At 43.2% G+C, this 21,540-nt stretch overlaps 1 protein-coding gene and 1 long non-coding RNA gene across 6 annotated transcripts; one reads left to right on the forward strand and one right to left on the reverse strand.

Moving 5' to 3' along the window:
- The first annotated feature begins 932 nt into the window (after positions 1-932).
- Positions 933-7,221, forward strand: LOC311036241 (uncharacterized protein). 4 transcript variants are annotated; one of them, XM_084044809.1, is made up of 9 exons: positions 933-972; positions 2,762-3,655; positions 3,726-3,776; positions 4,048-4,243; positions 4,432-4,484; positions 4,706-4,842; positions 4,953-5,017; positions 5,307-5,386; positions 5,983-7,221. In XM_084044809.1, exons 6-9 carry the CDS (start codon positions 4,783-4,785, stop codon positions 6,099-6,101), a joined length of 324 nt encoding a protein of 107 aa, XP_083900935.1. In that variant the 5' UTR covers positions 933-972; positions 2,762-3,655; positions 3,726-3,776; positions 4,048-4,243; positions 4,432-4,484; positions 4,706-4,782; the 3' UTR covers positions 6,102-7,221. The 4 variants fall into 4 exon arrangements, with proteins under 4 accessions (XP_083900935.1, XP_083900934.1, XP_083900936.1 ...); XM_084044808.1 differs by lacking the exon at positions 933-972 and adding an exon at positions 1,930-2,360; XM_084044810.1 differs by lacking the exon at positions 933-972 and having other exon boundaries at positions 3,628-3,655; positions 3,705-3,776.
- Positions 7,222-17,340: 10,119 nt separating this feature from the next.
- On the reverse strand, positions 17,341-18,699 carry LOC311036244. Of its 2 annotated transcripts, XR_014599829.1 has the most exons (5): positions 18,444-18,571; positions 18,322-18,372; positions 17,855-18,050; positions 17,614-17,666; positions 17,341-17,392 (listed from the first exon to the last, which is right to left on the reverse strand). It is a non-coding gene; the product is annotated as an uncharacterized lncRNA (long non-coding RNA). The 2 variants fall into 2 exon arrangements; XR_014599828.1 differs by having other exon boundaries at positions 18,322-18,699.
- Positions 18,700-21,540: the final 2,841 nt, after the last annotated feature.

Raw genomic sequence — 21,540 nt, forward strand, 5'->3', positions numbered from 1 at the left:
ACAATGGAAACCACAAAGCCTCCCTCCCAGCCACAGGTTGTGAGACCAAAACAACCACTTCATGAAAAATCTGCCAAAGCTAATTACATGACTCCTCTAATGCAATACTCTCTCCCCAGGCAAAATGTTCAAACCGAAAATATAATAAACCAAAATGTGCAAACTGAAAATGTACAGCTTCATGGGAAAAAGAATGTTCAAGGTCATGTCACTCACACTACACCCCCTGCAGGTGATATTTGTAATGTGCTACGAAGACAGAATGAAAAAACTGCTTTACTGGTTAAGCAAAATCTGTATTCCACTTTACCACCAAGAGACATTCCAGTTTATGATGGTGACCCATTGCAATATGAAATGTTTATCAGGGCATTTGAGAGAGGAGTGGAGAAAAAGACTGACGATTACAGTGACTGCTTACATTACTTTGAACAATATACAAAAGGCCATCCATACAAGCTCGGATAAACCTGGAGGAACAAGGCATGCAAGCTACAGGAGAGGCATGGACATCGTGCTAAGCTTTATGACCTTGTACAATTCATAGAGAGACAGGTAAAAAATACTGTCTGACCCACTGTTTGGAAACATACAAGATGCTAAGCAAACTACAACTGTCAAAACCTCAACCATCATCAAACCAAGAGACACAAGAGACATTCCAAGAAGCAGTTTTGCCACAACAGTAACACCCATAGAAACGGCAGTGCAGTCAAATGGAGTGGAAAGAAGTGTATTCTTCAGCTATCATAATGATTGTCTTTTCTGCAATAAAAGTGGTCACACATTGGAGCGGTGTCCACAGATGAAATAGAGAAGACACAGAGAGAAGATGCACTACTTAAAGGAAAAGGGAGTCTGTTTTTGGCTGTTTGAAAAGATGACACTTAAGCAGAGACTGCACAAGTCGTTTAACCTGTGATACGTGTGAACAAAACCATCCTGATATACTCCACATTGAAGAAACCAGTGGTGAGCTGTGGATTTTTGAACTAAGGGTACTGTATTTTATGACGTCACGTGCGCAGGCATGTGCACATAGCCACTTACTAATACTGTATTCAACATGTGATTATTAATGTATCTATATTTCTTATTATTTTGTTGCATTGTTAATTTGTTGTTTTTATTTTTGTTTCAATTAATCAATTATTTTATTTTCCTTTAGTTTTATATAAAAGCCCTTTACATAGACTCACCCACAGATAAGCAGTTAAAATAATCAGACAACTTGTCTTTGTCTTGTCTCAGAGAACTGGGTGCTCTGCTAAGCAATCCCCTTCACACTCTGCAGTGCACATTCAATTCAAGTACATGGCTTTTCTCCAGTAGCCTAATGTTATGCAAAGCAGCCAGGTAGACGCTATTGAGAATGTCTCGCCACTGACGGCGCTAACCTTCAGAGGCTATTGTTTAAACTTTAAGGTGTTAACGACCGCCGCTGACGGTGAGTGCATGTTGAGCACGCGCGGCCCCCACAGTCTCATAACTAAGGGTACGCCGTACCCGCCCGTACCCCCTAGAGCTCAACCCTGGAAGAAACGGAAAAGAAATCAATAGGAAACAATGCTGTCGTCTCACCTCACACATGTGGTCATATTGGGGCCGGTGATGAAACGTCCATCTTCTCCATAGTACCCGTTCAAGTGAAGAGCCACAGGGAGACAGTGTTGCAAACATATGCATTTTTGGACCATGGAAGCACATCCACATTCTGCACTGAAAACTTAATGAGAAGGCTAAACATTACCGGACAAAAAACTAATATTCTTCTCCGCACAATGAACCAAGTGAAGCCTGAGACCAGTCACCATATCTCAGGTTTGGAAATAGCCAAGTTGGACAAAAATGACTTCATACGACTCCCTAATGTGTTCACTCATAAAACCATGCCTGTCTCACAACACAATATTCCAAAAACAACAGGGCTTGTCACCATGGCCTTATTTGAAACATATCAAACTGCAAGAAATAGACTCTGGTGTTGACCTACTGATTGGCAGAAATGCTTCAAAGTTATTGGAACCTTTTTGGAGGTGGTTAACAGCCAGGCAGATCGACCATATGCTGTGAGGACCCTATTGGGGTGGGTCATCTATGGTCCCTTGATAGGAGACAACAATGTCAGGGATGAGACTGGCTGCACTGCTGCGGCTGTCAATCAAATCATATATCCAGAAAAACAATCAGGACTTCAGTGAAAGAACAAGCAAGGAAATGGAAGCCAAGTCAGGGTAGGATGAAAGATGGACTACTGCGTGAAACGGATCTGTTCCGCAAGGTGGCTTGCCTCCCACAAGAAACGTTGGTGGTTATGTCCTCATACCCTTTCGCCATGGTCTGGAACAGCAATATTAAAGGTTACATTTTATTTTTCTTTCAGCTAGTTCCCATCATGGCTGCACCTTCCTCGATCATCACCTGCTTGTCTCTCTCAGCACACCCTAAATTTGCTATTTGTCTTGCGTTTCAGCATCCTTCTCCCTCCGCCTCAGATAAACCATCTCTACCTCACCTCTCGCTTTATCCACCTCTCTTGCTTTATCGTCTAACCTTCTAACCTGGGCTTATACTCAAATGTAGTCATTTCTGTTCTCATCCCTCCATGTTGCTTCTAATGAGAATCGTAGCATTTTCAATCCGGCCGCCTCTAGTTCTTTGCCCTCTACTAACATGACCACTTGCCCGGTGATTTATTGACTATGGTTCACATAATTTATTTTCTGATATTGCACTAACATGTTTGTGCTGTCTTTTTCAGGTCATGTATGCCAGGGATGTGTGGTTGGAGGATGGAAAGGAGACAGAGGGTACAATTCCTAATAATTGGATCGACAGGGGTAAGGGAACCATTAGATGGCCAAATGCCAAACAAACACAACTTACAAGATGAGAAAGGACCCCCAGGAGGACTGGCTGACGTCCCAGTTAGTCAAGATAAAGATGACTTCAGGCAGGTTTTTGGATCATTTACTCAATAATTCAAGTACAAATAGTTGAATCAATGTTTACAGTTGAATTGTATAACTTCTAGTTAAAGCTTGTGAATGTGACAACTACAACCTGACCAGCCAAGCAGAGGAGGAAGAGGAGGATGTGGATGTGGTGATAAGGGAAGAGGAAACCTGTTAAAAGACAAGATGATGACTGATGTAGAGTTCATATGTTTCTCAAGTAACTTCTAAATATGAAATGTGTTAACAGAAACTGGGCCTCACATTGTAGACCATTCATGTTTTATATGACGTTTTGGACCATTATGGGTAACTTTCTTCTATAATCAATTTATAAGTCCATTGTCAAAAATGACAATCAAATGCTTTAATAAGGCTGTCTATTTTAGATATGGATATGTTTATTTTTACTTTATATTGCAGCCGTATAGGTGCCCTCCTTTCCTATCGCACCAAGGAAGTTGCAGTCCAGCCAGGACAACAATGTGTTACTCAATGCTTGTTGAGTATTGATGTCAATTTATGAAATATGATAATGATGTATTGGGTACACACAACATGAAATCAGTTACAAGCTGATTGTTATGTTTCAGACTCTGAAAATCAAGCCCTGGATGGCCTGGTGGATGTCGTGGTGGACACCATGTCTGTCGAGTTGGAGCATGCTGAGGGGTCTTGGCACAGGGAGATGTCTACACACAGTGAGTATGAATCACATTTAAGCAGTCACCTTTTGTATTTCGATCTAAGAACATTCTTTGTCTTTTCCAGGCTCCCGACATGCAAGTGTAGCACCTCGGAGCAGAGAAATGTCCACACCCCGTGAGTATTCACTTTCTCCATTGCACCAACACATTTTAAGTACAGTCAGTACAAGGTGTTACATGTTGTGCATACTAAAGAAATCATTACCATACCTAATTCACAAGCAATGAGTAAGTAGTTACAGGCTCAATGTGTTGAACTATGTGTATCAGAGGAGATGTGTGATTGTCAACATCTAAGACCAACCAGTAGGGGTAGTCTTTTTCAGTCTGACATGGTGTTGTAGTAGTATTATGTCCAAGTATTAAGTCTTTAGTGATGGCTCCAGCCATCAGGCACAGTGATGGCTCCAGACACAGTGTCGGATACCGGCACAGCATCAGGACCAGCCACGACTCCAGGTACAGCAACAGCTCGGAGGCACTCTGTCAGGTCCAGACATGATGACAGGTCCCACCGCAGTGATGGGTCGAGGAACACGGTCAGGTCCAGACATGACAGATCCAGGGACACGGTCAGGCATGGTGAGTTGTCCAAAGGCCCCAAGTAATCAAAACCTTTACAATTCAGCAAGTAGTATCGTGCACCCCTAATTGTTACAATATGACATATTTATTATTTCTCATCTAATGTATAGTCATCTGTCTTGGAAAGTTTTAATGCAAAAATATCACTTTGTAATTTCTAAAATGTACTTTTGTTCTTATTACAGGTGCTATGCAGTGACTGAGAGGCCAACATGGGCATTCCCATTGCCAGCACAAGGTAAGTTCTGAGCTATTTCAATGAAGACCCCCAACAAACTGGGGGACACTTAATTTGCAACCCTTCTCTCTTCTGCCCATTCTCTCCTTTCTTCCTTTACTGTTCTCTCTGTCTCCTCTCCTATGGGGACACAAAAACTGCTCTTCAATTATATCAGTGTTTTGTATCATTGTAGGGTGGTGTCTATAACATGTCTCTGTGTACACTTACTTATTTTTCAGTATACCAGAAGAAAGTCCTGACCATATCAATATTCACTAAAGAACCTGCCTCTTCAGCGGCCAGTCATGTTGAGAGAATGGAGGACTTCCAGAGAGAGGAGCAACTCCTCAGTGATGTCCAAGCTTTTAATACCCTGGTAGGCTTTTCAAGAGTCTGGAAGTAATGAACAGCATAAGATGCACTCGCACACTTTTTACGTTCCTCTGGGATATGTCAGTGAAAGTTTTCATGGACTTATTCCAACAGGTGCTGCAACTTTCCCGTTATAGAGGGAAGGACGTTAAGGACTGTGTCCACAAAGTTCTTGACAGGTATGTTTCAACATACACTATGACTTAACCCCTGTGTGATGTTTGGGTGCGCTGTGGTTTTCAATGTGTGAACACTTATTTGGTTAATTCTTCTAGATGAGCGCCTGACTGCATGTTTCCATTAATTTGCCTTTTTTTTTTAGCTTAACACCTGAATCCTCTGTTATGTCATGTCAATGACATAATGGTTGAACATTAAGTGAAAATTAGTAGTATAAAGGGTTTATACCATGTTTTACAATAAATCCTAATCCTACTACATTATCAAATGTAATTTGTTTTTCTTAAGGCTCTTCAGTAACAGTCTGATGGCACAGTTGAACATGAAGGGGGAAAAAGAGAAGACTGCGGCTTTCAGCGCAATACAAGGTAAGCCCATATTTCATGTTGACCAAGGACAAAATCAAAATGTAATTGGGTAAAACATGTCCTTTCCGGTTGACATAAAAAATACAATACAATGCCAACTGTCTACCGTTACCGTTGCTATCATAACATTTTAAATAACTGGTGGTTAGGTGTAGAAGGGAGATGGCTTTGTATTAAACTAGTTGTGGATGTACAAGCATTTTTGCATGTCAATATGGAGACTCGCAATCAGTTTTATTGTCACTTCCACAACACACACTAGGCAAACAGGGGAGCAAAATGCCATTCTCCTCAACTCATGATGCACATTAAAAAGAGGCAAACATTAAAAAGTAAAGAGCAGACAACATTGGTAAAAAGTGCTGATGCATTCAAAGTGCAATCCATCTTTCAAGATGTTGGTTTTGGGGGCAATACATGGTTCAGGGTTCTGATGGTTTGGGGCAGCTGTTGGATGACCTGCTGGTGCTTCCCCCTGAGCTCTTGAACCTCCTACCAGATGGCAGGAGTTCAATCGAGCTGTGTATTATGTCAGATAGGGACTAGGACAGCATGTTGCCTTTGCACATTTTTTATTGCCTTTTTCTACTATGCAGATGCAGTCATGAAATTCGACCCAGAAGCCACAGAGGACCTCATAAGGCAGCATGCCGCAGACCACCTCAAGCATGCTCCAGCGAGAAGGGGAGGACACACAGCAGGCACTCAGGACTGATTTAACTTGAACTTTCACTGTCCATTGTGGGGGATCTTAGTGTCACAGTATTGTACAGTGTTGTGTAATTTGAACTTGTGTTCTGTTCAACGAAGTAGCTCTGGTTGGACCTTACCCTGGTAGCTCACTGGCTATTCAGTACAGCACTTGTTTAATATGTTTCAGTTGTTGTGGAACCGGCCCAAGCAAAAAGGGTGTCCCTGCAAAGTAAGCTGTGCTATTATGTTTTATTATTATTTTATTTTCATTCGACTAGTGACGTGGACTTGGACTTAGCCCCCCTCGGACATACCTGTGGACTACACCAGGTACAAATGACTTTTTTGTTGCTCTCCCTCATGGAGCTACTTGCGGATTATACCAGGGTCAGTCCACCCTAGGTGGACACGCACTGACCTTTTGCACCTTAATCCCATGTATAACGCACTGACTTTTTTGTCTTTTTTTTTATTGTACTCTTTTTCTCTAAGCACCTTAACGTCATAAGTATATCATGCACAGTATACGTACATTGCTGCTATGCTCAGGCACCTTAGTTTTTATTATCTCAGGTACTTTGTAAATATGTAGATAACTTGTTTGGCCTTCTGCTGTTCTCTTGTTTGATCTCCTTCCCACTTGCCCCCCACCCCTCTTCTTCTTCCCCCCCTCTTCTTTCTATGGAAATTAACGTTGCGCTGGGAACGATGTACAAAAACGAATTTCACCCACTTTTGTACCTTGTAAACCTGTGATGTGACAATAAACCTGATTCTGATTCTGACGTGTAAAAAAAAAAAAGAGAAGTTAACTGCTCTGTTCTGGATCAAGCTTAATCAGCCCTGGTGACTGCTTTGTGTGTGCTTTGTGTTAAGTGGCTGTCCCGCTTCTGTTCTGTCAAAAATAATTCAAAGCTGGCTTGATCTGCTGTTTGTTTGAATACTTAATTAGTCAGATAGGTAAACGTCATGAGGTACGTTAAGGCTAAAAGGATAACACAAGTCCTGGGGACTTGTTTCCATTGTGGTCCTATGAACTAGATTCCATTTCAGGGGGTCTAGTTCCAGTCCACAAATATTCCACAATCATATGGAATATTTGTGGAATACTGTAATTGTGGAACATTTGTTTGCGCAGCTGTGTATTCACAAGAAGAATAAAGAGATAATAAGGAAATAAGTGTGTATTGAATTGTGATTTGTTTGTAAACCTCTGTGTACTGTATTCCCAGTTTTCAGAAGGTGGCATAACCATTTGATCTTGTTCATTTTCCTGTAGCTTTGTTTGATTAGCTTAACAGCATGTTTACTACTAACTATGTTAAAGCTACAGGAAAATGAACAGGAAATGGGGATTACAGTTATGCACCGAGCCTAGAAGAAGTGGATTGTTTGATTAGTTTATTTGAATATTAAAATTCAAAAGGATAAAAAACACAAGAAAGCCCGTAGGCTTGTTTCAATCGTGGTCCTTTGGGAAAGGGGACATAGGGAGCTACAATACAATACAATATAATAACATAAAAAACATAAAACAAGGCCAAATAAAACTTACAAATTCAAAAAGGACAAACAGAAGACTAAACATCAACTAAACAAAAATTAAGATTGGGGTAAAGATGTCTATAATTAGTCTAAATTTGACGTAGAAAAGATGACCACATTTGGACTAGAATAAGCCCTTATGTAGAGGTTTGGACGTTCAGAAGACATCCGACAAAGACGCAATTAAAACTTTCATTCTGCACCCTTCAGGGACCAAAATGGGACGTTCAAAAATGACCTCATTGCACATTGGGAATAAAATAATATACTGTATATGTGAAAACATCTGTTCCATTCCTGTTGTTCCCTGAAGATGAAATGGTCGAGCTCGTTTGCCTGACCCCCAATTGTTATAATTGATCGTTCCTTCCGACCGACCGAGAGGCATACCGGACCGAGGTGGAAGGGCAACACTGCCCTCTAGTGGATACATCCAGTTTGTACATGCACATGTTAACCCAGAGTACAGAAGTCCTGACGTCACTCGTCCATCCCCTGGGTCGTAAAGTCATTTCCCTATGGAGAATAACATTGGGTCATCATAGAATCGTCTCATAAGAATTGTGGTCCAAAAATAAACAAACTGCCTCGGCGATATTGTCAGGGAGGAGCCTCGGCATTGTTTATGATAGTCAGTCACTCATATTTGAAAAAGTCAGTTTCTGGCAAATTTAACTAATTCGGCAGAAGTAACATTAGCGTTTTCTCACCGTCAGTTGATGCTTCATATCCATAAGAGTAAAACCGCCGGGGTCATTTGTTTATGTTTGGAACACAGTTCTTATTTGACGCGATATTAAACACGTCTATGGGAATTCAGAACAGGGGGGAAAAGGTTTTAAAGGTTTACGGTTCTAGAGGTTTTACATCTTCTAAAGCTCTAAGGTATTCTCTAAAATTCAAATGGTAGCCGATATGTCCTAAGTAGGCCGAACGTTGTAGAGTTGGAACGGAGTTTGTAGCTAAAAGTATGAAGGACTAGTTAGGGGTCAAAAAACGGGCCGAATACGTAGTGACAATAACGTCAGTGTGCTCGCTAAGTATATACTGTTAGGCACATACGTGAAATGTGTCCTCTGCACTTTAACAGCCTCCAATCACTCTAAGATTGCCACATTGTTGACCTGACCTGGAATCGTACCCAGCACATCCAGGACCTCTGGTTCACCAGGCAGGCCCACTAACCACTCAGCTAATAGCACTCTGATTAACATCATGTCAGAAAATGAAATGAAACAGAGGTCTGACTATACTGAGTCAGAGTCAAGCTTTACAAAATGTAAGTTGTGTAAAAAAAAGTCTCACTATACTAAGTTGTTATTTGTTTGTTTAAGTCAGGCTATACTCTACTCAGAGTCATAAGTTTACAAAATGTACTAAAGTACAGTGAACGTCTGTGCGGTTTGTCTTCATCACTGAAAATAACGTACATGTAAACAGATATAAAACTGCTGTCATGTGCAGTTGGGGTGAAGAAACACAACCATTTCACTCCTAATAGTACCTATTTGATTTGACATCCTGACTTGCTGCTGTGGCTGAGGCTTGAACCTGTTACCTGCGGCTCACTAGTCAGTGACTCTATCCATTCACCTACAGCTGTTTCCTTGTAATCTGTGGTTCTAAAACGTTTTGTTGTCAACCCCCCAAATTGACATGTATTTGGGCAGTGGACCCCAATGTGAAAAGATGTAGTGTCAGGGCCCCCCATGAAAAAGATTTATATTTATGCTGTAACACATTTTAAAGTTATTTGTCTTGTTTGTTGTTCAAGTCAAAGCACCAGGAAGGCTGTACTTGAGAGCCATCTGTTAGCTCAATGGGTTGAGACACAGTATTCATGATCCACAGGCCATGAGTTCAAATCCCATTGATGTCTTTCCTATGAGTCTTTCCTTTGCAGACTGGCTTCCAGAAGATCAAGTGAAAACCATCAGGAAGGCTGTATTTGTCATCCAACTCTTAGCTCAATGGGTTGAGACGCAGTATACATGATCCAGAGGCCATGAGTTCAAATCCCACTGGTGTCTTTACTGTGATGCTTTCCTTTGCAGACTAACTTCTAGAAAAACAAGTTAAAAGCACCAGGAGACCTGTAACTCTCAGCCAACAGCATAGCTCAACTGGTAGAGCGTCTGTCCAATAACATGACTTAACTTCACTTGAGTGGGTTTGATTCCCACTTGAGTGAAGTTTCCCCGGTATCTTGGGGCAACGGATAAATTGACTGATATCCTTAGTGATGCTTCCCTTTGCAGACTAACTTCCAGAAAACAAGTTAAAAGCACCAAGAAACCTGTAACTCTCAGTCGACAGCATAGCTCAACTGGTAGAGCGTCTGTCCAATAACATGACACTTCACTTGAGTGGGTTCAATTCCCAGTCGAGTCAAGTGTCCCCGGTAACTTGGGGCAACGGATAAATTGACTGATATCCGTAGAATAACTTGTAGGAGTGTGCTGGTTCAAATCCAGTTCAACCCAGGACCGAGCGGTCCTGGGTTCGATTCCCACTAACGTCAAGTCCCCGGTAAATTGGGGCAGCGGATAAATTGACTGATATCCGTAGAATAACTTGTAGGAGTGTCCTGGTTCAAATCCAGTCACCACCTTAGTAACTGAGACCGAATCTGGCCAATTCGGTCTCAGTTACCTGAGATAGATAGAGGGTGTGTAGAGTGGGCGGAGTAGAGTAGGGGTAGAGTAAAGAGGGAATGTAGTGGGAGGAGTAGAACTAGGGGGAGGAGTAGGACTAGGAGTAGAACTAGAGTAGGGGGCCAGAGTAGGAGTAGAGGCCAGAGTAGGGGGAGGAGTAGGGCCAGAGTAGGAGAAGGGGGAGGGCCCAGAATAGGGGGAGGAGTAGGGCCCAGAATAGGGGGAGGAGTAGGAGAAGGGGGAGGGTCCAGAGTAGGGGGAGGAGTAGGGCCAGAGTAGGAGAAGGGGTAGGGCCCAGAGTAGGGGGAGGAGTAGGGCCAGAGAAGGGGGAGGGCCCAGAATAGGGGGAGGAGTAGGGCCAGAGTAGGAGAAGGGGGAGGGCCCAGAATAGGGGGAGGAGTAGGGCCAGAGTAGGAGAAGGGGGAGGGCCCAGAATAGGGGGAGGAGTAGGGTCAGAGTAGGAGAAGGGAGAGGAGTAGGGGGAGGGCCCAGAATAGGGGGAGGAGTAGGGCCAGATTAGGAGAAGGGGGAGGGCCCAGCATAGGGGGAGGAGTAGGTGGGTGGAGTAGAGGCCAGAGTAGGGAGCCAGGAGAGGGATATGGTTTTGGTTTCTGTATGGAGGTGAAATTTTATTAGAGATTTGCAATATCGCGTGTGTGGAGATTTGCAATAAGAGGACAACTAGAGGGAAATAGGAATGTTGGCCTTAACTACCTTCCCTCCATCCCCCTACTCCTGGCCTCTATTCCTACTCTGGCCCCTACTCCTCCCCTCCTATTCTGGGCCCTCCCCTCCTATTCTGGGCCCTCCCCCTTCTCCTACTCTGGCCCTACTCCTCCCCCTATTCTGGGCCCTCCCCCTTCTCCTACTCCTCCCCCTATTCTGGGCCCTACTCCTCCCCCTACTCTGAGCCCTACCCCGGCCCTACTCCTCCCCCTACTCTGGGCCCTCCCCCTTCTCCTACTCCTCCCCCTATTCTGGGCCCTACTCCTCCCCCTATTCTGGGCCCTCCCCCTTCTCCTACTCTGGCCCTACTCCTCCCCCTATTCTGGGCCCTCCCCCTACTCCTCCCCCTTCTCCTACTCTGACCCTACTCCTCCCCCTATTCTGGGCCCTTCCCCTTCTCCTACTCTGGCCCTACTCCTCCCCCTATTCTGGGCCCTCCCCCTTCTCCTACTCTGGCCCTACTCCTCCCCCTATTCTGGGCCCTCCCCCTTCTCTGGCCCTACTCCTCCCCCTACTCTGGGCCCTACCCCTTCTCCTACTCTGGCCCTACTCCTCCCCCTACTCTGGACCCTCCCCCTTCTCCTACTCCTCCCCCTATTCTGGGCCCTACTCCTCCCCCTATTCTGGGCCCTCCCCCTTCTCCTACTCTGGCCCTACTCCTCCCCCTACTCTGGCCTCTACTCCTACTCTGGCCCCCTACTCTAGTTCTACTCCTAGTCCTACTCCTCCCCCTAGTTCTACTCCTCCCACTACATTCCCTCTTTACTCTACCCCTACTCTACTCCGCCCACTCTACACACCCTCTATCTATCTCAGTAACTGAGACCGAATTGGCCAGATTCGGTCTCAGTTACTAAGGTGGTGACTGGATTTGAACCAGGACACTCCTACAAGTTATTCTACGGATATCAGTCAATTTATCCGCTGCCCCAATTTACCGGGGACTTGACGTTAGTGGGAATCGAACCCAGGACCGCTCGGTCCTGGGTTGAACTGGATTTGAACCAGCACACTCCTACAAGTTATTCTACGGATATCAGTCAATTTATCCGTTGCCCCAAGTTACCGGGGACACTTGACTCGACTGGGAATTGAACCCACTCAAGTGAAGTGTCATGTTATTGGACAGACGCTCTACCAGTTGAGCTATGCTGTCGACTGAGAGTTACAGGTTTCTTGGTGCTTTTAACTTGTTTTCTGGAAGTTAGTCTGCAAAGGGAAGCATCACTAAGGATATCAGTCAATTTATCCGTTGCCCCAAGATACCGGGGAAACTTCACTCAAGTGGGAATCAAACCCACTCAAGTGAAGTTAAGTCATGTTATTGGACAGACGCTCTACCAGTTGAGCTATGCTGTTGGCTGAGAGTTACAGGTCTCCTGGTGCTTTTAACTTGTTTTTCTAGAAGTTAGTCTGCAAAGGAAAGCATCACAGTAAAGACACCAGTGGGATTTGAACTCATGGCCTCTGGATCATGTATACTGCGTCTCAACCCATTGAGCTAAGAGTTGGATGACAAATACAGCCTTCCTGATGGTTTTCACTTGATCTTCTGGAAGCCAGTCTGCAAAGGAAAGACTCATAGGAAAGACATCAATGGGATTTGAACTCATGGCCTGTGGATCATGAATACTGTGTCTCAACCCATTGAGCTAACAGATGGCTCTCAAGTACAGCCTTCCTGGTGCTTTGACTTGAACAACAAACAAGACAAATAACTTTAAAATGTGTTACAGCATAAATATAAATCTTTTTCATGGGGGGCCCTGACACTACATCTTTTCACATTGGGGTCCACTGCCCAAATACATGTCAATTTGGGGGGTTGACAACAAAACGTTTTAGAACCACAGATTACAAGGAAACAGCTGTAGGTGAATGGATAGAGTCACTGACTAGTGAGCCGCAGGTAACAGGTTCAAGCCTCAGCCACAGCAGCAAGTCAGGATGTCAAATCAAATAGGTACTATTAGGAGTGAAATGGTTGTGTTTCTTCACCCCAACTGCACATGACAGCAGTTTTATATCTGTTTACATGTACGTTATTTTCAGTGATGAAGACAAACCGCACAGACGTTCACTGTACTTTAGTACATTTTGTAAACTTATGACTCTGAGTAGAGTATAGCCTGACTTAAACAAACAAATAACAACTTAGTATAGTGAGACTTTTTTTTACACAACTTACATTTTGTAAAGCTTGACTCTGACTCAGTATAGTCAGACCTCTGTTTCATTTCATTTTCTGACATGATGTTAATCAGAGTGCTATTAGCTGAGTGGTTAGTGGGCCTGCCTGGTGAACCAGAGGTCCTGGATGTGCTGGGTACGATTCCAGGTCAGGTCAACAATGTGGCAATCTTAGAGTGATTGGAGGCTGTTAAAGTGCAGAGGACACATTTCACGTATGTGCCTAACAGTATATACTTAGCGAGCACACTGACGTTATTGTCACTACGTATTCGGCCCGTTTTTTGACCCCTAACTAGTCCTTCATACTTTTAGCTACAAACTCCGTTCCAACTCTACAACGTTCGGCCTACTTAGGACATATCGGCTACCATTTGAATTTTAGAGAATACCTTAGAGCTTTAGAAGATGTAAAACCTCTAGAACCGTAAACCTTTAAAACCTTTTCCCCCCTGTTCTGAATTCCCATAGAAGTGTTTAATGTCGCGTCAAATAAGAACTGTGTTCCAAACATAAACAAATGACCCCGGCGGTTTTACTCTTATGGATATGAAGCATCAACTGACGGTGAGAAAACGCTAATGTTACTTCTGCCGAATTAGTTAAATTTGCCAGAAACTGACTTTTTCAAATATGAGTGACTGACTATCATAAACAATGCCGAGGCTCCTCCCTGACAATATCGCCGAGGCAGTTTGTTTATTTTTGGACCACAATTCTTATGAGACGATTCTATGATGACCCAATGTTATTCTCCATAGGGAAATGACTTTACGACCCAGGGGATGGACGAGTGACGTCAGGACTTCTGTACTCTGGGTTAACATGTGCATGTACAAACTGGATGTATCCACTAGAGGGCAGTGTTGCCCTTCCACCTCGGTCCGGTATGCCTCTCGGTCGGTCGGAAGGAACGATCAATTATAACAATTGGGGGTCAGGCAAACGAGCTCGACCATTTCATCTTCAGGGAACAACAGGAATGGAACAGATGTTTTCACATATACAGTATATTATTTTATTCCCAATGTGCAATGAGGTCATTTTTGAACGTCCCATTTTGGTCCCTGAAGGGTGCAGAATGAAAGTTTTAATTGCGTCTTTGTCGGATGTCTTCTGAACGTCCAAACCTCTACATAAGGGCTTATTCTAGTCCAAATGTGGTCATCTTTTCTACGTCAAATTTAGACTAATTATAGACATCTTTACCCCAATCTTAATTTTTGTTTAGTTGATGTTTAGTCTTCTGTTTGTCCTTTTTGAATTTGTAAGTTTTATTTGGCCTTGTTTTATGTTTTTTATGTTATTATATTGTATTGTATTGTAGCTCCCTATGTCCCCTTTCCCAAAGGACCACGATTGAAACAAGCCTACGGGCTTTCTTGTGTTTTTTATCCTTTTGAATTTTAATATTCAAATAAACTAATCAAACAATCCACTTCTTCTAGGCTCGGTGCATAACTGTAATCCCCATTTCCTGTTCATTTTCCTGTAGCTTTAACATAGTTAGTAGTAAACATGCTGTTAAGCTAATCAAACAAAGCTACAGGAAAATGAACAAGATCAAATGGTTATGCCACCTTCTGAAAACTGGGAATACAGTACACAGAGGTTTACAAACAAATCACAATTCAATACACACTTATTTCCTTATTATCTCTTTATTCTTCTTGTGAATACACAGCTGCGCAAACAAATGTTCCACAATTACAGTATTCCACAAATATTCCATATGATTGTGGAATATTTGTGGACTGGAACTAGACCCCCTGAAATGGAATCTAGTTCATAGGACCACAATGGAAACAAGTCCCCAGGACTTGTGTTATCCTTTTAGCCTTAACGTACCTCATGACGTTTACCTATCTGACTAATTAAGTATTCAAACAAACAGCAGATCAAGCCAGCTTTGAATTATTTTTGACAGAACAGAAGCGGGACAGCCACTTAACACAAAGCACACACAAAGCAGTCACCAGGGCTGATTAAGCTTGATCCAGAACAGAGCAGTTAACTTCTCTTTTTTTTTTTTACACGTCAGAATCAGAATCAGGTTTATTGTCACATCACAGGTTTACAAGGTACAAAAGTGGGTGAAATTCGTTTTTGTACATCGTTCCCAGCGCAACGTTAATTTCCATAGAAAGAAGAGGGGGGGAAGAAGAAGAGGGGTGGGGGGCAAGTGGGAAGGAGATCAAACAAGAGAACAGCAGAAGGCCAAACAAGTTATCTACATATTTACAAAGTACCTGAGATAATAAAAACTAAGGTGCCTGAGCATAGCAGCAATGTACGTATACTGTGCATGATATACTTATGACGTTAAGGTGCTTAGAGAAAAAGAGTACAATAAAAAAAAAGACAAAAAAGTCAGTGCGTTATACATGGGATTAAGGTGCAAAAGGTCAGTGCGTGTCCACCTAGGGTGGACTGACCCTGGTATAATCCGCAAGTAGCTCCATGAGGGAGAGCAACAAAAAAGTCATTTGTACCTGGTGTAGTCCACAGGTATGTCCGAGGGGGGCTAAGTCCAAGTCCACGTCACTAGTCGAATGAAAATAAAATAATAATAAAACATAATAGCACAGCTTACTTTGCAGGGACACCCTTTTTGCTTGGGCCGGTTCCACAACAACTGAAACATATTAAACAAGTGCTGTACTGAATAGCCAGTGAGCTACCAGGGTAAGGTCCAACCAGAGCTACTTCGTTGAACAGAACACAAGTTCAAATTACACAACACTGTACAATACTGTGACACTAAGATCCCCCACAATGGACAGTGAAAGTTCAAGTTAAATCAGTCCTGAGTGCCTGCTGTGTGTCCTCCCCTTCTCGCTGGAGCATGCTTGAGGTGGTCTGCGGCATGCTGCCTTATGAGGTCCTCTGTGGCTTCTGGGTCGAATTTCATGACTGCATCTGCATAGTAGAAAAAGGCAATAAAAAATGTGCAAAGGCAACATGCTGTCCTAGTCCCTATCTGACATAATACACAGCTCGATTGAACTCCTGCCATCTGGTAGGAGGTTCAAGAGCTCAGGGGGAAGCACCAGCAGGTCATCCAACAGCTGCCCCAAACCATCAGAACCCTGAACCATGTATTGCCCCCAAAACCAACATCTTGAAAGATGGATTGCACTTTGAATGCATCAGCACTTTTTACCAATGTTGTCTGCTCTTTACTTTTTAATGTTTGCCTCTTTTTAATGTGCATCATGAGTTGAGGAGAATGGCATTTTGCTCCCCTGTTTGCCTAGTGTGTGTTGTGGAAGTGACAATAAAACTGATTGCGAGTCTCCATATTGACATGCAAAAAATGCTTGTACATCCACAACTAGTTTAATACAAAGCCATCTCCCTTCTACACCTAACCACCAGTTATTTAAAATGTTATGATAGCAACGGTAACGGTAGACAGTTGGCATTGTATTGTATTTTTTATGTCAACCGGAAAGGACATGTTTTACCCAATTACATTTTGATTTTGTCCTTGGTCAACATGAAATATGGGCTTACCTTGTATTGCGCTGAAAGCCGCAGTCTTCTCTTTTTCCCCCTTCATGTTCAACTGTGCCATCAGACTGTTACTGAAGAGCCTTAAGAAAAACAAATTACATTTGATAATGTAGTAGGATTAGGATTTATTGTAAAACATGGTATAAACCCTTTATACTACTAATTTTCACTTAATGTTCAACCATTATGTCATTGACATGACATAACAGAGGATTCAGGTGTTAAGCTAAAAAAAAAAAGGCAAATTAATGGAAACATGCAGTCAGGCGCTCATCTAGAAGAATTAACCAAATAAGTGTTCACACATTGAAAACCACAGCGCACCCAAACATCACACAGGGGTTAAGTCATAGTGTATGTTGAAACATACCTGTCAAGAACTTTGTGGACACAGTCCTTAACGTCCTTCCCTCTATAACGGGAAAGTTGCAGCACCTGTTGGAATAAGTCCATGAAAACTTTCACTGACATATCCCAGAGGAACGTAAAAAGTGTGCGAGTGCATCTTATGCTGTTCATTACTTCCAGACTCTTGAAAAGCCTACCAGGGTATTAAAAGCTTGGACATCACTGAGGAGTTGCTCCTCTCTCTGGAAGTCCTCCATTCTCTCAACATGACTGGCTGCTGAAGAGGCAGGTTCTTTAGTGAATATTGATATGGTCAGGACTTTCTTCTGGTATACTGAAAAATAAGTAAGTGTACACAGAGACATGTTATAGACACCACCCTACAATGATACAAAACACTGATATAATTGAAGAGCAGTTTTTGTGTCCCCATAGGAGAGGAGACAGAGAGAACAGTAAAGGAAGAAAGGAGAGAATGGGCAGAAGAGAGAAGGGTTGCAAATTAAGTGTCCCCCAGTTTGTTGGGGGTCTTCATTGAAATAGCTCAGAACTTACCTTGTGCTGGCAATGGGAATGCCCATGTTGGCCTCTCAGTCACTGCATAGCACCTGTAATAAGAACAAAAGTACATTTTAGAAATTACAAAGTGATATTTTTGCATTAAAACTTTCCAAGACAGATGACTATACATTAGATGAGAAATAATAAATATGTCATATTGTAACAATTAGGGGTGCACGATACTACTTGCTGAATTGTAAAGGTTTTGATTACTTGGGGCCTTTGGACAACTCACCATGCCTGACCGTGTCCCTGGATCTGTCATGTCTGGACCTGACCGTGTTCCTCGACCCATCACTGCGGTGGGACCTGTCATCATGTCTGGACCTGACAGAGTGCCTCCGAGCTGTTGCTGTACCTGGAGTCGTGGCTGGTCCTGATGCTGTGCCGGTATCCGACACTGTGTCTGGAGCCATCACTGTGCCTGATGGCTGGAGCCATCACTAAAGACTTAATACTTGGACATAATACTACTACAACACCATGTCACACTGAAAAAGACTACCCCTACTGGTTGGTCTTAGATGTTGACAATCACACATCTCCTCTGATACACATAGTTCAACACATTGAGCCTGTAACTACTTACTCATTGCTTGTGAATTAGGTATGGTAATGATTTCTTTAGTATGCGCAACATGTAACACCTTGTACTGACTGTACTTAAAATGTGTTGGTGCAATGGAGAAAGTGAATACTCACGGGGTGTGGACATTTCTCTGCTCCGAGGTGCTACACTTGCATGTCGGGAGCCTGGAAAAGACAAAGAATGTTCTTAGATACCAAATACAAAAGGTGACTGCTTAAATGTGATTCATACTCACTGTGTGTAGACATCTCCCTGTGCCAAGACCCCTCAGCATGCTCCAACTCGACAGACATGGTGTCCACCACGACATCCACCAGGCCATCCAGGGCTTGATTTTCAGAGTCTGAAACATAAAGGACCCCCTGCCACTGCAGCTCACATAAAATGCCGTAACTCGGGGGCTTGCCCCCCACAAACAATCCCTCCACACAACTAGGAACCAATCGCCGTTACAGCCCTCTTCTGTATACATGTGACCTACGGTCGCTTATCTCCCGATTAGGGAGTCTTACTGGTATTTCATAAATTGACATCAATACTCAACAAGCATTGAGTAACACATTGTTGTCCTGGCTGGACTGCAACTTCCTTGGTGCGATAGGAAAGGAGGGCACCTATACGGCTTATTAAAGCATTTGATTGTCATTTCTGACAATGGACTTATAAATTGATTATAGAAGAAAGTTACCCATAATGCTCCAAAACGTCATATAAAACATGAATGGTCTACAATGTGAGGCCCAGTTTCTGTTAACACATTTCATATTTAGTTACTTGAGAAACATATGAACTCTACATCAGTCATCATCTTGTCTTTTAACAGGTTTCCTCTTCCCTCTTATCACCACATCCACATCCTCCTCTTCCTCCTCTGCTTGGCTGGTCAGGTTGTAGTTGTCACATTCACAAGCTTTAACTAGAAGTTATACAATTCAACTGTAAACATTGATTCAACTATTTGTACTTGAATTATTGAGTAAATGATCCAAAAACCTGCCTGAAGTCATCTTTATCTTGACTAACTGGGACGTCAGCCAGTCCTCCTGGGGGTCCTTTCTCATCTTGTAAGTTGTGTTTGTTTGGCATTTGGCCATCTAATGGTTCCCTTACCCCTGTCGATCCAATTATTAGGAATTGTACCCTCTGTCTCCTTTCCATCCTCCAACCACACATCCCTGGCATACATGACCTGAAAAAGACAGCACAAACATGTTAGTGCAATATCAGAAAATAAATTATGTGAACCATAGTCAATAAATCACCGGGCAAGTGGTCATGTTAGTAGAGGGCAAAGAACTAGAGGCGGCCGGATTGAAAATGCTACGATTCTCATTAGAAGCAACATGGAGGGATGAGAACAGAAATGACTACATTTGAGTATAAGCCCAGGTTAGAAGGTTAGACGATAAAGCAAGAGAGGTGGATAAAGCGAGAGGTGAGGTAGAGATGGTTTATCTGAGGCGGAGGGAGAAGGATGCTGAAACGCAAGACAAATAGCAAATTTAGGGTGTGCTGAGAGAGACAAGCAGGTGATGATCGAGGAAGGTGCAGCCATGACGGGAACTAGCTGAAAGAAAAATAAAATGTAACCTTTAATATTGCTGTTCCAGACCATGGCGAAAGGGTATGAGGACATAACCACCAACGTTTCTTGTGGGAGGCAAGCCACCTTGCGTAACAGATCCGTTTCACGCAGTAGTCCATCTTTCATCCTACCCTGACTTGGCTTCCATTTCCTTGCTTGTTCTTTCACTGAAGTCCTGATTGTTTTTCTGGATATATGATATGATTGACAGCCGCAGCAGTGCAGCCAGTCTCATCCCTGACATTGTTGTCTCCTATCAAGGGACCATAGATGACCCACCCCAATAGGGTCCTCACAGCATATGGTCGATCTGCCTGGCTGTTAACCACCTCCAAAAAGGTTCCAATAACTTTGAAGAATTTCTGCCAATCAGTAGGTCAACACCAGAGTCTATTTCTTGCAGTTTGATATGTTTCAAATAAGGCCATGGTAATCTGAGTTCCCAGAAGTTTTCGCCAGCTCTGGCGAGGAACTTCTGGGCCACAGCCCTGGTATTTGTGGGCGGGATGTACGTCACGCTCTGAATCTGAGCGGACACGCCTCTTACCGGTCTGAGAGCTGTGCAACTCGTCTAAAAAGTCCGACGAGAGGCAAACAGCAGTACACAACAATGGCGGCCGAAATTTCTCAAGGGGAAATTGCTTCCCGTCGATCCTATTTAGATGCATCACCCACTGCATGTGGATCCCGCCCCCTTTTCTTCATTGGCTGTTGATTTGAATCACAACGCAGTGGCCGCGCCCCTGCTGTCCAAGCTCCGACGCTAACCCTCCCAGACTAAGGCCATGGTGACAAGCCCTGTTGTTTTTGGAATATTGTGTTGTGAGACAGGCATGGTTTTATGAGTGAACACATTAGGGAGAATGAAATCATTTTTGTCCAACTTGGCTATTTCCAAACCTGAGATATGGTGACTGGTCTCAGGCTTCACTTGGTTCATTGTGCGGAGAAGAATATTAGTTTTTTGTCCGGTAATGTTTAGCCTTCTCATTAAGTTTTCAGTGCAGAATGTGGATGTGCTTCCATGGTCCAAAAATGCATATGTTTGCAACACTGTCTCCCTGTGGCTCTTCACTTGAACGGGTACTATGGAGAAGATGGAGGTTTCATCACCGGCCCCAATATGACCACATGTGTGAGGTAAGACGACAGCATTGTTTCCTATTGATTTCTTTTCCGTTTCTTCCAGGGTTGAGCTCTAGGGGGTACGGGCGGGTACGGCGTACCCTTAGTTATGAGACTGTGGGGGCTGGGGGCTCGCGCGTGCTCAACATGCACTCACCGTCAGGGGCGGTCGTTAACACCTTAAAGTTTAAACAATAGCCTCTGAAGGTTAGCGCCGTCAGTGGCGACACATTCTCAATAGCGTCTACCTGGCTGCTTTGCATAACATTAGGCTACTGGAGAAAAGCCATGTACTTGAATTGAATGTGCACTGCAGAGTGTGAAGGGGATTGCTTAGCAGAGCACCCAGTTCTCTGAGACAAGACAAAGACAAGTTGTCTGATTATTTTAACTGCTTATCTGTGGGTGAGTCTATGTAAAGGGCTTTTATATAAAACTAAAAGGAAAATAAAATAATTGATTAATTGAAACAAAAATAAAAACAACAAATTAACAATGCAACAAAATAATAAGAAATATAAATACATTAATAATCACATGTTGAATACAGTATTAGTAAGTGGCTATGTGCACATGCCTGCGCACGTGACGTCATAAAATACAGTACCCTTAGTTCAAAAAT

This window comes from Gymnoscopelus microlampas, assembly GCF_963454915.1.
Source record: "Gymnoscopelus microlampas genome assembly, chromosome: 20".
In the NCBI taxonomy this organism is placed as follows: Eukaryota; Metazoa; Chordata; class Actinopteri; order Myctophiformes; family Myctophidae; genus Gymnoscopelus; species Gymnoscopelus microlampas.

Excerpts from the sequence above, each read along its gene's own strand:
- LOC311036241 (XM_084044809.1), top strand. The coding sequence starts at position 4,783 with ATGGAGGACTTCCAGAGAGAGGAGCAACTCCTCAGTGATGTCCAAGCT. Across the intron at positions 4,843-4,952 it reads TCCAAGCTTTTAATACCCTG|GTGCTGCAACTTTCCCGTTA; the intron begins GTAGGCTTTTCA and ends TTATTCCAACAG. Across the intron at positions 5,387-5,982 it reads GGCTTTCAGCGCAATACAAG|ATGCAGTCATGAAATTCGAC; the intron begins GTAAGCCCATAT and ends TCTACTATGCAG.